Consider the following 16,103-nt stretch of genomic DNA (forward strand, 5'->3'; position numbering starts at 1 on the left):
GCTTGTTTAACTTTGATAGTAACCCAAATCAAAATTCAAGATGTGATAACACAGCTTGCCAATATTCAAAACTAATGCAGAAAGTTCAACATAAAATAATAATAAAAAAATTGGCCAGTTCGTGTGCAAGACTTTACAAATTCTTTAATATAACATATTCTTAATTATCAATCACAAAAGGTGGATGGATATACCTATACCCTGAATAAAAGAGAGAGAAAATTAACATCTCAACAATTTTCATATTTATTTTATTGTTTACTTACTAATGGTATGGCCGGTGTGATCTGTTGTTTTCTAAATTCTTATTTAATCCGCCTTTTGCTTATTAATTAAACATTTTCTTCAACAACTAATTATATGTTAATTTATAGTCTGACAGCCACGCTCTATTAAAAAGGTGCACCAATACACGAGCAGCCGTATGGTATTTTTCCTTCTCGAACATCTTTAATCTTTAATTAATGCTACTATATATATATATATATATATATATATATATATATATATATGACATTTTATTTTATATATACAGAGCCTTAACCTTATAAATCTCCTACGGCACTGTCTACTCTCACGTTCATCAACTCACTTTCCATAGCTATGCGAAGAACTGTGATGCTCAACATGTTGCAAACTCGTCACCCCCAATTTCTAGCGATTATTCCCTTTCTCTTTTTATATACTTTGACATGCTCCGAAACCGCAACAACCACTTCCATCCCACAAGAGCTTCACATAGGCTTCTCGGCGACGGCAGAGTCTTCAACGACGCCGTTTCAGGCAGTTCTGAGCGACCATAGTGGCAACTTCTCTCTAGGCTTCCTCCGCGTGAACCAAAACCAGCTGGCACTGGCGGTCCTCCACGTGGCATCCTCGGAGCCATTCTGGGTGGCCAACCCAACCCACGCAGCATCCTGGTCCGACACCACGCGCCTCTTCTTCAACGGCAGTCTTGTTTTGTCAGACCCCGAAACGCGCGTTTCGTGGTCAACCGCCACAAACAACGGCGACCGCGTTGTGCTCCTCAACACCTCCAATTTACAAGTTCACGACAAAGGCGGCACTCCCTTGTGGCAGAGTTTTCACTTTCCCGCAAATACCCTCGTCCAGGACCAGAATTTCACCTCCAACATGACTCTTTTGTCCTCCAACGGCATTTATTCTATGCGGTTAGGCAACGATTTCATGGGCCTATACGAAAACCACGACTCGTTATATTGGAAACGCACGCCACTGGGAGCAAAAGCGGAAGTAAAGGAAGGGCAGGGACCGATTTACGCCCGAGTCAACCCGGAGGGTTACCTCGGGATGTATCAGACAAGCGACGAGAAGCCCGCGGATGTTCAAAAGTTCAACACGTTCCAACTAACGTCGTCGTTTTTGTTGCTGCGGTTGGAACCGGACGGGAATCTGAAGGGTTATTACTGGGACGGTTCCAGGTGGATGCTTAACTACCAGGCGATTACTGAAGCCTGCGAGCTCCCCCGCTCCTGCGGTTCGTACGGTTTGTGCACGCCGGGTGGGTCAGGATGCTCCTGTTTAGATAACCGAACCCGGTTCGAACCGGGTGGGTGTTTTAATGATGCTTCTTCTGGAGACGCAGACTTGTGTAGTAGTGAAGGAATTGGTGGAAAAAGTAGTTACTGGGTGCTAAGAAGAACCGGAGTGGAGGCAGCGCATAAGGAGCTACTAAGGCACGTAACGACGTCGTCTCTGGCGGAGTGTGAGGGATTGTGCCAGAACAACTGTAGCTGTTGGGGGGCGCTGTATAGCAACGAAACCGGGTTTTGTTATTTGTTGGAGTATACGATCCAGACCTTGCTGGGTACCGGGGATGGGTCAAAAGTGGGTTATTTCAAGGTTAAGAAAGAGGAACGAAGAACGAAACGGGTTTGGATACGGGTTGGGGTTGTGGTTACGGTTTTGGTTGGGGTTGGGGTTATTATTATTGGGGTCGGGTTTTGCGTGACGAGATGGAAAAAGAAGAGAGGGGTGAAGGAAGAGGATTGGGGTTCGCCCGGCCCGTATAAGAATCTCGAATCCGCAAGTTTTAGATCCATTGAAATGAGCAATAGTAACAGTGCCAACGAATGACGCAAGGGGTGACGCATGTGCTCTTAGTTGACAATTGGTGGGGTCCATCTAATCTAATGTTTGTTTTCTGTTGGTGTTGAGGTCCGGTGAAAAGGTACCGGATTGTGTTGGTTTTCTCACCAACCAGGGGCGCAACTCTCGCAAGTGGCGGTTTCAAAAACATGACTTCACTACAGTGTTATGATCATAGCATGGTAAAGTCAATCAGCTTCATAGACTGAACTTAAACTAAATAAACATTTGTCGGACGTGTCTTTTTTATATTTCAATTTGACTTGAAACTGCCGCCGCCGCTTCATTTGAAAGTGAGGCTCCATTAGTTAAAACTCCTTGCTTGCTCACAGTCACAGATATGAACGTAATGTAATGCTCTTCCGGCCTTTATCTTTTATACTCTACAGTAAGGCCAATTTATTCATTCTTTGAAATTTCTGGGGGAGCCAAGGCCATTTTAATCTTCTTTTCCATTTTTTAATTTATTTTGTCTACCATGTTCGTTTTATGTCATTTTATATTTATCAAGTAAATATGATTTAACTAAGCAAGTAAATATGATTTATCTGACGCTTGCCCATAAACAAAGGCTATTACCACGGAGTATGGCTAATTATCCTTCTGAACAATTACTATAATGGGCCTTTTGGAAAATTTGATCTATTGTGGAATTGCTATTACCCCCCTCCCAATTGCTACTTTTACCCACAGGTGTTAGAATTATATTCCAAAAATGCCCTTTTGATCGTTACTTTTTTTTCACCCCACTAATGACAACGGAAATATGATTCCCTTTAATAGTGTACAACAAGGTCATATTTTAATTGTGTAATATACAACGGAAAATAGGATTTTGTTTACACTATTAAACAAAATCATATTTTTATCACAATAAAAGGTAATGTGTGTCATCATTAAGATGATTTGTGTCATAATCAATTCCAAAATAATTAAAATAAACTTATTTATTAATTTCAAAAAATTAAAAAAAAATATTGCAATTAATTAAATTTTTTCATAAAAAATGAACAAAATAGAAATGTATTTTAATTGGGTAAAAAGGGGTTTAAAAAGTACTACTCTGGACCTAAATATAAGCAATAAAAAAAATAATTTTGGACCTAAGTATAAGTAAATACTAACTAACTTTTATTTCATTTAATGATAGTATTTCTATTATGTCCTTCATTTGATAAAATCTTGTTTCCCGTGAATCATTTATTCTTATTTTACAAGCACTACTGTGAAAGGTATTTTAGAAATATTTTTTGAATTAAATGTTTTTAACTAAATTCCTTAATTCATGTGTTTGGTTCTTAAATGTTCTTATATTTAGGTTCGGAGGGAGTACACAATGAAAACACATTCTTTTTTTTTTTTTGGTGGAAACAAAAATACAATCTTGTTATGTAAAAGGAGGTGCAAAAAATTATGGAAATATGTTTGTGTTGTATAAAGTATACAAAAAAATATTTTTATTGTGTATTTTTTTTTTGCACCTTTTTTACACAACAAAAATCTATTTCCGTTAAAAGGATATTTTGAGAATATTTTTTTTTCAAATCTAATGGTGGTGTAAATAGCAACAATTTGGGCGAGGATAGTAATTCCCTTGCAAACCCCACTCGAAGGCCGAAGCCATCTAAGTTTCGCTTGATCCATGCATAATTAAAGCCGGGTCTCTGTGCGCATACCTCTATCCCCTGTATTTTAAAAAGACCAAAATCTTTGTCAAAAAATAATGATAATAATTTTTAAGCATGTATTTTTACTATTTGCACGCTTTTTCTATCACTAGTGAATAGAGGTAAACTGGTAATGACACAAATATTATTCCTACTTCTAATTTGTACATGAAAAGATAAAGTACTTATATACTTGCTCTCTTATTTTGCTATAAAAAAACGGTTCTTATTTATACTTAGGTCTCATTTCTTGCATAGTAGTTAAATGAAACTTCACAAATTAGTCAAAAAAATTGCTAATTTAATAAAATAAAAACAACTATAAAATTAATTAAAAAAATATTATTAATTAAAAAATGTAATGCCTAACTCAACTAAAAAATTATAGCATGCTTTTTTTAAGACATTATAACATGGTTGTAGAGCATAGAATAATAGAAATTAATTAAATATATTCCAGCACATTAGAGTAATTAATTATAGCATAAAACAATTAGAACTGAATAAATAATAAGTAAATTTGTGAAACAACCCATTCATAAGTTACGAATTAATACTGTACCCACGGCCCTTATACTCTCCAAGATTTATCATGCGTATTGTACAAGTATAATATTAGTTTTTTTATATAAAAAAATTGAATATATTAATTGGGGATAAGGGACAGTGCAGGTAAATGCCTGCATCTGGACCTAAATATATTTAGTAGATAACTTTCCTTTTCATTGTGATTATTTGTTCAAATACCATTAGCTCCGAGATATATCATCAAGTCATCTGTATTTTTTTTATCAGTCATTAACTCATCTGTATTATTTTATGGATAATTTAGTTTATATTTAAAATTTAATATATTAAAAAATATGTGGGTATAGGTGTGAACACTAATACATTTAATTAGACTTGTACAGTTGTACCCATCATATATTTCTCAACATGCCTGTAGATATTTGTACTTCAAACATAAACCTATTCTAACAGATAATTAGTTTTGCTGTCTATATTTGAGTAAATTTTGCATGTAAATACTAAATACAGAGAGGGAGAAAGATGTCAGGTGGCTGCTAGAATCTTTCTGGCGTATTGCTCCATTGCATTGTTTGTTTAAACTTTGAAGACGTATTTCAGCATGTCATATCTTGAAGCAATAAAACCTACATGTCATGTAAAGAATAAATGCTCTCGATCGATCAGCTGATTCTATTAAGAGGAAGCAACTAACTAGCAAGTACTACAATATGTCAATATAAAGAAACGAATATTCTTTCCATTTTTATCCAGCGCAGCATGCTTATGCTTTACAATGTGCTTTATGCACGGTTGCTCCGCTGTATTTTATTTTTTATTTATTTTAGTAGCAAAATTGTGAACAGATTAAGAAGTAATTTTTTTTAATGTTAGAAAATTATAATTTGAGATAAATTAATAATACAAAATAGGGTAGACTTTTGTTAGAGTGTATATTAAAATTTTTATGGAAGTATGAATGATAATAATTTGAAGGTAAATATGTAATTTAAATATACTTACGGTTATACTTCATTGTTTACAACATTATAATATGTAATCAAAAGTGCACCAAAGTATAATAGGAATTGCATAATCTATTCATGAAAACACCAACCAAGACATTGGTGATACATGACGTTAAATTTTAACTCAAATAGACATAACCAACAATAAAGAAACTGAGTTAAAGTCAAGATAATACAAAACAGTATTATTGATGTACAATATGAGCATTTATATTTTTAAACCTTAATGCTAGTAAAAGAACACTATTTGAAGTATACAATGTTTATTTTCCATAGTGATTTCTGCAATTTATTGGTAGTAAAAGAACACTCAAATGACCCCAATTATGCATTATAATTCTTGTATCCTAATTAACCAATTAATCAAATTATATTAAGCATTTTGGTTGTTGGCCAAAGAGAAAAGAAAACTCACTTCCTAGATAATCACATAAGTAATAAAAAATGAGACATTGTACCTGCTTATTAGGTATATTTTTTTTTTTATAAATTCAAAGAAGAAACTAACATTCAAAATTCAAAGCCCTTTCAAGAATAATTTTATATTAAATGATTCTAGACTTATACATTAGAAAACCTCACATGAAAAATCAATAGCAAAATCAAATTGTTTACCCGAAAAAAAAAGAACCACTTTTGTATCTTTAATTTTTAGAAGCATGGGAACCATCTACACTGGTTGCATACACAATAGAAGTTTGCAACAAAATCAAATAATAATTTGTTTTTTTTGGAAGGTAAATCAAATAATAATTTGATAGACAAAAAAGAAAAGAAATGGAAAAGAAGAAGAACAACTCTCTTAGCCTAAGATATCTATGTTATTTACAAAAGTCTATTGAGAGAAAAAAAACACAAAAAATAGAACATAACTTGTTACCAAAAATCACTGAATATAAGAACTCTCATTCGTCGTCAAACAAAACCCGCACCGCACTGTAGTTTTATTGAACCCCATCCATTCTTGTAACCGGAAAAAAAAAAGATTTAAAGTGTATGGTAAAAAATAAATCAATCGAAAGAAGAGATTGTTCATCTCCTTATGATAGCCAAGACTGCAACCCCAAGTTCAAGTCTAACCAAGTTGAGATTTTTTTTTTGGGGAAAATGAAGAAGAAATTTCAACAAAGAAACTTTAAAGGAAACAAAATGAAAGGAAGAAAGCAAGGTTTGGTTTGATAAAAAATGAGAAATATGAGAAAAATTAAGGAAAATAGAAATCTGAGAACTAAACTAAGAAAGACAAAATGAAAAATTAAGATTTTTATCACCTTAAACATTGCAAGGTTGAAACAAACATTAACTCAATCCCATACAAAAACACCATATATCATATCAAAAGAAATAACAAAATAAGTGAGGATAAGTTCAATTTTTTAAAAAAATCTTACCCAAAGCACACAATTTTAATTTCTGCATAGTCATGAAAAGAAAACTTTCTTCTTTGTTGCAGTAGCATTCCATAAAAAATGTTGGGCAAAAAAGTCAAATTTAGAATGACCAATCAATTGAAAGCCATTACCTCATTTCTTAGCTTGAAAACAATAATATTGGTTGTTCTAGATCTTAAAAAAATATAACTAAAATCATAAAAGTAAAAGAAAATGGCATAATTTATCAGTCAAATGATGATTCATCTTTCTCCTATTCTCAGAGACATTTTTTTTTCTTACAGTAGCAAGAAATAATATTAGTTTTATGGATCTAAAAAAATATAATTAAAATCACAAAAGTAAAATAAATGGACATAATTCATGAGATCATGATTCATCTTTCTCCTCCTATTCTTAAAGTCATTTTTTCTCTTACAATAACAATTGACACACACTCATAATGAGATATAAAATGACAAAAATAGAAAGCATATACAATAACCATCTTTTCTCATTGAATCCACTCAATCACAACAAACACATACAGTGCACAACTACAATTCACACACAGGACACCCATTTATTCTCCTTGTATCAATACACACAATCTCACTCATAGCCTTTTATAAAAATCACTCATAGAACATAGTATAATTCTCTATCTATTCACAATGATTCTTCATTCTCTTAAAAATTTTCTCTTAATCTTTAAATCTGATAACTATTGTGAGCTAGTCAATTCTTGTTTAAATACTATTTATATTCCCTTTTTCAAATAAGTGTCTTCAAGTAGTTCCTTTTTTCCTTGTCCCAAAATGAGCAAAGTTAATAAAGTAACTTGAGATAGGAATAACTTAATCTTGTAACAATAACATAGGAATACCTTAATCACATACCAGTCACGATGTTTTAATAAAGAAAGTAATTAGATTAAAAAAAGGCTCAATTGGCTTAAGGTTTCATTTCTTATATCATAATATGTTAAGATGAAAAAAAAAATAACATTGGAAACACAACATCAAAAAATGCTAAGGAAAATAGATAATTAAAACAAACAAAAATTACATAGGCACAAAACACATCCACAAAAAGAAGAAAACAAATCTCCAAGATGTGATTTTTATCCTTTGAAATTTATTTAAAGATAAAAACAAAAACTCCTTCAATTCTTATTTTTCATACAACCAACAAAAAAGAAGAAAAAAAAATAGAGAAAGGGATCGAGAAGCTCACCTGCATGACATAGGAGGATCCTTTTGCAAACTCCTTCAAGATGTGTTTCGAAGTCATACCTAAGTTTCAAAGAAAAAAAAATTAAACGTTGATGATATAAATTTTCAGCACTTAATTGAATGATAATATAAATTTTTCAACACTTAATAACATTAAATCTAACTTTTACAGGATCATAATTTTTTCTATAGACTAAAAAGATGAATGAAAATCAAATAAAAATTATCATCATATAGAATGAAGCCCAAAAAATAAAAACCTTTATTGTATGACTATAATTTTTCTTTCATAAAAGGGCATATTTTAAATTAATTAATTGTTACAACAGAATCTAATACAAAACTCATGCGCCAATCCAAAAAATGAAATTTAGATTTAAGATAATATTAACACATTGCAATATATAATCACAAATAATAGTTTTTGTTAACTAATATCTATTAATCTTAAAGACATCAAACCACAATATAAGAAAAATTAGCATGAATGGTTTCGAATTTGTGACCAACGCATTTAGGTTTTTTTATATGTCTAGATCATATAAAAGATTCAGAAGATAATCATATTAGTTTTACTTGAATCCACTTATCCTTTCCTTAAGATGAGTCTAAATACATATTAAGAGTATAAGCTTCTTACTAAATTAGTTGCTCAAAATTTTGATTATGTAATAAAATTTGATCATCAAAATAGTAAAAAAATTTCTTTGATGGTCTAATAAGAGATTAAATATGTGAGAAAAAACAGAGAATTTAACCATTAAATATGTGTAGAGGAGTTTCATTGATTGACTTATGTTTTTTGCGGTTGACAGGACCAAACAAAGAATATCAACAACAAACTCATGTAATGTAATAAAAAATAAAATACCATGGTAAAAGAAAATATTTCATTATCAATTTCACCTTCAATGACTAGCTGAGTAGAAAAATCAGAGTATTTTGAACCGTTATCAGACATCTAGTACAAATCAATAAAATATAAATTAAAATTATACAATAATTATCAATCATCATAAAAAAGATAAATATTAGAAAACAATACCTGGTTTTGAACATGCAAGTCCTTTGATGGCTTCAAAATTTCTTATTTATCAAATGAAGGTAAGAGGTCAAACTCTTCAATGCTTCTTCCATTTTTATGATTGATGTATGAATCAAGTCGCCAAGATGATAACTTCGTCAAAGCACTTTGACTATGAAGGGTGGAAGAACAATTGCATGAACCTTTTGGTCTTCCATCTTAAACTAAGTAACAAGAAAAAGAAAGGGAAAGCCTAAAGAATCCTTTTGGTGGGGAAGGCTTTAGAATCTCAGGAGGGGAACCTAAATTTTATTACAAATTTGCTCATTTTCTTGCCAAATGTCAATAATATAAGATGTCCAATTTTATAATTATGCTGGTGGTTCACCTTCAATCAATGGCTGACAAAAAAACATGAACAACTATACATGTTGGTCCACACATATCCATGTTAGACATTTCTCATTACATTGAATAGTATTCTTTTCACTTTATTTTTTAAGCTTTTCCCACAATCAAATAAAAAAGGCTATTTTGTCAAAAGGCAACACAACTTTATCCTTGCGCCACACACCCTTAATTTATAATTGCACATAAACCCAATCTATTAAAATTACAACTTTATCTGTTACTAAGTCAAATGTCAATACTATAAGATGTTCATTTTAAACTTTTCAATGGATTATTCTTTTACATAGATCTATTAGATTATATTAGATTACTATTTGGTCCCATATGTATCTTCATCACTTCATGCATACAAAGGCTAACAGGTAAATAAACTCAAATAATTAAGAAAAAGTGTGTGCAAATAATAGAATCTCCAATGGTAATACTTCATGAGTTATTTAAAATTAAGTAATATTGTTTAACAAGTTTTTATCATTGAAGCATATGATTTGAACGTTGCTTAAGTGAGTTACTTATATAAACAAATGTTACTTAATTCGTCCTTATCAATTAAAAACTCATTTTTTAAAATTATAAAATTTAATGTGATTCAAATAAAACACCTACTCTATTAACTTTAATATTATAGTAAACTTTTGTGTAAAATTTTTAAATCTATATGATAATATAAGACTTACAAATTAAAAATAAATAACTCATTTAAATAATTATGTATTATAAATGCTCAAAGTTAAAAATAAGAATATGTTTGATTCTCACATTACATTTGAATTGGAACTACCATGTATCATTTCTTTTAAGGAGGACAATTGATTTTTTTTTTTTTTTTTGTGGAAGAAGAGTTATTGGTTGATTGTTTTATTTTGGTAGAGGTTTACTAGATCAATGGGTATGGAAAGATATTTTTTCTGGCATTTTTACAGTTTAAGTCAACCTATAATTTTTTTTCCATCCCAAAATGTTTTTTTATAAGCCATCCCAAAATGTTACTATTAAGGAGCCCATTCTTTAAAAAAATTGGAAGAGTTGTGTTCCTCTCAAAGTGTCTCGGTATCTTAAAATGTTATTTTGAATAGCTAAAAAATGTCACAAAATGTAACATTTTTTACCTCCTTCTTAATCTTCCTCTCCTTCCTCCTTTGGTTCTTCAACGGACAAATCAAAATTGGTAGCCCCTTATCCGTCGCAGTGATTCGGATATACAATTTGGGAGGCAGGGTCGAAATTAGATTGGTTCCTAATTGAAGTGCACCTATCACAATAAGTTTAGATCTGAAATTGGGTTTTTATTTTCCACCATTCATTCTCGCGCAGGTTGCACTATTGAAAATGGAGAACACGGTTGCTGGGTTGAATGCATTGAGCATGGCGAACACGGTGGTAACGACGACGCACAACGCAAGAGCGCACTTGAAGAACTGCGAGCGCATGGCAGTGCAGCTGAGGATGATAGGGAGTTAGGCACTGAAATCGACGGAGTTGGCGCAGCTGCCGACAACAAAGGAACCGTTCTCAAAGAGGCTTTGCGGAAAGTTCTGGATTTGGTGGAAAGTTGTTAAGACAATAGTTACTTGTACATGCGTTGGAGCGTAGTGACGTTCCACCATGTTCAGGCACAGATCAATTGCTACCTTCTTGGAGGTGAAGAACACGGAGGAGGAAGGGGACGGAAGACGAATAAAAAATATTATATTTTGTGACAACTTTTAATTGTTAAAATTTTTAAATTATTATTAATAATAATTCAAAATAGATAAAAGAATCATTTTGATTTTTTAAAAAATATAAAATATTAAAATAAAAATTTTAAAAGACAAAAAATCAAATTAAAAAAAACGTAAGATAAAGAATTAAAAATATCATTTGCCCAATTCAAATTCAAGTATCATTTCTTACCATACTTTGTATTTTGCAATTATTCTTGCTTAAAATTTTTATAACACTTTTTTTACAATTAATTTTTTTCCTTTACTAATATGTATGTCACTTGTACTGGCATGGATCGTGTGTCTTTGCACATATATCAAAATAATTTATAAATATAATACATATATATATATATATATATATATATATATATAATTTTTTTTAGAGAATATGTAATTCATGACTGTTACGCTGTACTAGTACTCTCTTTTTTTTTTTTTTATAACAAATACTAGTACTTTATTTTAATCAGGGCAAAAAGAAAATTTTGCTTATAAGGTATAAGGAGTACCTTTCGCATGTACAAAGTTACAAGGGAAAATGTTAGCGATACTCCCGTGTGTTTGTTTATACCCCAGCCTTTAAAGTTGCATGTATAGCAACTTGATCATCCCCCAAAAAGTTAGCAAAATCAGCTGACGCAGAAAATCTTCTTATATATAAGTAAAAAAAGATAATTAATATATAATTGCATTTAATTAATAATATAACATAAAATCATCATCATTAATATTGCAATAATAATAATAACTACAATATCAACTAAAAAGCGAAGAAAATCAAACAGAAAATGATACGTATTATATTAGGATTATTGTTTTGAATAAATTTCTTTCCATCTTATCAACCAATTTATTACAAATTTTTTCCTTCCTTTTATTTCTCTCATTATATAAATCATGGTTATAACTTTAAATAGAAATAACATTATATTTATATTTTTCACTTATGGTCCCCTCTTCTCAGGAACTACGTTTGTCGGATTGCCCAGCTGCATATATTTATGAAATGTACTTCCATTGTTGTTAGTTTGGAAGTTGTAATCACCGTATTAAGCTTTCTGTCAAATAAAAAAACAATGTATTAAGCTGAAAATAATTAAGATATGTGAATAAAGATGCTCCTCCTTCAGGAATGGTCACATACAATCCCTTTCAGCGTCAAGAATTAACTGTAATCTAAATTAATAATTCAGACTAATTTAAATATACATTCCAATTTGGTTGAGCAGTTTAAAATAATTTTTTGAAATCAATATTTTTACCCAACTTTAAACTAAATAGACCCTAATATTACTCACTCTACTATAGCTTCCTTTTATGTAGCCTTTAGTGGTTATTTTTTTGGGGCGACGACTCTATTAATTTAACGCAGCCAGCTAGCATATGTTTTGAGCTGAATTACAGGGCATAATAGGTTACTCTTCAATCTTCATAAAAGTAAATTCTCATTTCTCAATTCATCATTTTACTCAAGTATTGTTTTTCTCTATTGGGTACAAACTGGGATGAATGATCATGCCGGTTTTTCCGTTTGTTTAAAAAAATATTTGTGTAGAAGAGGCATTTTGTTCCATTTACATGCACTGGAACACATAGAGAGAGATTCAAACACACCAATAATGTATTCATTAAATAGGAACAATTAAGCGACTTCCCTATACAATGACACAAGATGTGTGAAGAATAATTCTCTGCTGGGCCTAGAAAACAGAGATTTTATTTAGCCGTATGCAAGACATTCTCGAGTAAAATTAATAAATTCAGATTTGTGAATCTGTGTTGTTCCCTCATGAAAGGATGATGTTGGCTGTGTACCATCGTGATATTTTTCAACTTTCAATTGCTTGTCTGAAATCTGAATGATTTCCCCCAGCGTACACAAGTAACAAAAATTATTGTGGTCATCTCTTCAAGTAAAAAACTATGGGTGCATAATCGTATTCATGTGTGACACAAATCAATAGGTTTGTCCATGAAACTTTTCTTGGCTACGAAGCTAAGTCACCTAAAACTACTGTCACTTTAAACAAGTAAATTATATTATTATTTATTAATTTATCTATCATTGAATTTAATTTTGTTTACTGTCGGCTTTCTCTTTATAGGCTGTCAATGTGGTCGCAATCAGATGCATCCCGAGACATTAAATTTCTTTTTCATTTGGTCCATGAACATGAAATTTTTTTCAAACTCCTATCCTAAGCAACTTTTTTTTAATTATTTCTATCCAATACACCACGCAATATATAGGCCCATCCATTCCCTACGTAATCGGAGAGTGAAAAACTGAAGGCGTAATTACTCAATATGCCTACCCAAAACCTTCACTTAATAAACGACTTCATATACTAGTTGATGGGGAAGTGCTAGCGAGAAAAAAAAAAACTGAAAACATAGTTACTTAAATTAGACCTTTAAACTTCCCTTAATGAGCAAGTTGAATTTGTGCTTCCCACGTAACTGAAAAAGTCCCTTTTAACAAGCACTATGAAAGCAAGTATACAAAAACTTCAATTTGGGTATCCAACCTCGTTTTTCTTTGTCCCTATTTTTAAAAACGGAAAGGATAAAGCTTCTGTAATTTATAGCAATAACTAATAAGAAAAAAAAAAGAAGGTTAAAGCAAAACTTCCAATCATATTTTGTCTTCAGTTTAATAAGTAGGTGAATCTCAAGCCTGACTTTAATTCGTGGGGTACACTATCACTCTCATCCTTGCATTTTCGTCTCCATTTCCCCGTCAGCTTCGTTATCTTGTTACTGTGTCTGTCATAGTCATAGTCATCCCAACCCACATGTCAACACTTATCAAGGTATCAAGCAAATGAAAATACCCTCCTTGAACCTATAACAAGTTAACAACACCTTGCTTTTCGAACTAACCCACAAGCCTAACCAAAATTGCATACTATTCAATGCCTTATGACTTATATATATTTGCTATCAAACCCATAATTAACACGGAAATACAATTGACAATGTTTTTAATTATAATATATAGGGTCAAACCATAACTAATCACAATTTAATTACATTGAGTGATGGCAAGAGAAGCTTAACGTAACGTAAGCAATTTAAGATACAGTAGTCATTTCATTTGTTTTAGTAGTTTTCAATTTTCATCCCCTATACTGGTACTAGAAGCAAATTTTTAATTAATTTTAAAGGTTAGAATTATGGTATTGAATGCAGAACCGAGAATCATATGCATTTCGTTTTCTTGCATTACATTTTGTCTTACTAATGTTTCACTCCACAGGCATGCCAGAAAAACAGAAAGGACATTTCACACATGGAAAATCCCAGGAAGAGAAACTGCCCCTTGTCTTTTGTTACCTTCAAATTCAATCCTTCGCTGTCTCTCTCTCTCTCTCACACACACACACACACAGACGGTGCTAGCTAATTCTTTCTATTCCTTCCATCATATGCAAGCACAAGCGTAACCAGCGACCTTACTTTCTTTTCTTCTTTCATTACAAAATTGTCTTGATCCTTTTCATTTTTTCATGTCGGTTTATTTTTGAACCCCAAAGGTAGAACCTTTCTTTACTTTTTAATAATTATAATGAGAAGCATAGCATCTTGTTACAACGAACATGCAATTAGAGTGTCTGATTCATATTGCTCAAGGCCTTCAACCCAGGCCTATCTCGGTCCAAAACTTCACCCTTCCACCAGAGATTCTGTAACCTGCATGTACAAACTCACCCTCATCGAAACGCAAAAACAACTCTTTATTACGCTTACTTGGTCCAAGAAACTCTTGGGCCAAGGCTTCACCATAACCATCACCAATTCCGAACACTCTCTTTCTCCCTCTAAATCCAACGCAAGACAATTGAGAAAAATCAAAGGCAACGAAACACTCCAATCCCAAAATTTCAAAGTCCAAGTCCTGTGGGATCTCTCCGATGCAAAGTACGAGGAAGGACCAGAACCCGTTGGTGCGTTTTACGTAGTCGTTTTGGTGAACTCCGAACTGGGCCTACGCCTTGGCGACAAAAATTCTTTAATTGAAGAATTGTTATCAAACCTGGACGCAAAAGAAGCGAATTTCTCGTTGGTTTCACGGAGCGAGACGTTTTCCGGCACCGCGGTTTACGCGACGAAGGCGAAATTCTCGGAGACGGGAATATCTCACGAGATATTGATAAAGTGCGGCGCGGAGGTGGTCGAGGGGGGAGAGGCGAAGAAGGGTCACGTGTTGTCCGTGTGCGTGGACAAGAAGACAATTTTCCAGGTTAAGAGGCTGAGGTGGAACTTTCGTGGGAACCAAACTATTTTTGTCGATGGTTTGGTCGTGGATATGATGTGGGACGTGCACGATTGGCTTTTCAATTCGAATTCTGCTTCATCTGCAGTGTTCATGTTCAGGACAAGGAGTGGCCTCGATAGTAGATTATGGTTGGAGGAGAAGAGTTTGCACGCGCACAAGGAACAGGACAAAATTGGTTTCTCTTTGTTGATTTGTGCCTGTAAGAACAATGACTGATTCAATCTTTTTTTCACTTTTAATTCATCTGGATTTTATAGGATTGAAAAAACTGACACCTGTTTATATTTTTCTTCTTCTTCTTAATCTTAGTATCTGTCGATGATATTTGGTTAGTGGTCATGTAATCGTGACCCTTTGAACCAGAATAGATGAAAGTTTATAGATTATATTAATTATTTGTATCGTTGAAGTATTTTTATTTTTCTTGCACGAAACATTGTTCGGCTGAGATATGTATTAAAATTGTCAGAAACATATTCTCACCTTTTATCCAAATATGACAGTAAATATCTATCTCTAGATGTACAAATTGTGGTTCTAAACAAGTTTAGGTGATTCTTTGCAATTTTTGCATTCTTTTACCATCCAATCTTAATTAATTGATTCGTGTTTGTTCAGTGTAATAAACTTTATTAGAATAAGAGAGAATTACTGGCAAGAGTTGAGTAACACTACAAAGCAGGTTCATTGAGAGGTCTGATGTTGGGGGATTGCTATTCTCATCCCCGTTTCTCGTCCCCCTTACTATTTCAAAAACATAGAAA

General features: G+C 32.3%; 2 protein-coding genes across 3 annotated transcripts; both read left to right on the top strand.

Moving 5' to 3' along the window:
• The first annotated feature begins 441 nt into the window (after positions 1 to 441).
• LOC114407168 (PAN domain-containing protein At5g03700-like) lies at positions 442 to 2,656 on the top strand. The gene has a single exon (XM_028370169.1). It carries the CDS (start codon positions 604 to 606, stop codon positions 2,095 to 2,097), a length of 1,494 nt encoding a protein of 497 aa, XP_028225970.1. The 5' UTR covers positions 442 to 603; the 3' UTR covers positions 2,098 to 2,656.
• An 11,369-nt stretch (positions 2,657 to 14,025) lies between these two features.
• Positions 14,026 to 15,852, top strand: LOC114407170. 2 transcript variants are annotated; one of them, XM_028370172.1, is made up of 2 exons: positions 14,026 to 14,125; positions 14,320 to 15,852. In XM_028370172.1, exon 2 carries the CDS (start codon positions 14,629 to 14,631, stop codon positions 15,553 to 15,555), a length of 927 nt encoding a protein of 308 aa, XP_028225973.1. In that variant the 5' UTR covers positions 14,026 to 14,125; positions 14,320 to 14,628; the 3' UTR covers positions 15,556 to 15,852. The 2 variants fall into 2 exon arrangements, with proteins under 2 accessions (XP_028225973.1, XP_028225974.1); XM_028370173.1 differs by lacking the exon at positions 14,026 to 14,125 and adding an exon at positions 14,139 to 14,227.
• The last annotated feature ends 251 nt before the right edge of the window (positions 15,853 to 16,103 follow it).

The sequence above is a fragment of the Glycine soja genome, chromosome 3 (assembly GCF_004193775.1).
Source record: "Glycine soja cultivar W05 chromosome 3, ASM419377v2, whole genome shotgun sequence".
Classification (NCBI taxonomy): Eukaryota; Viridiplantae; Streptophyta; class Magnoliopsida; order Fabales; family Fabaceae; genus Glycine; species Glycine soja.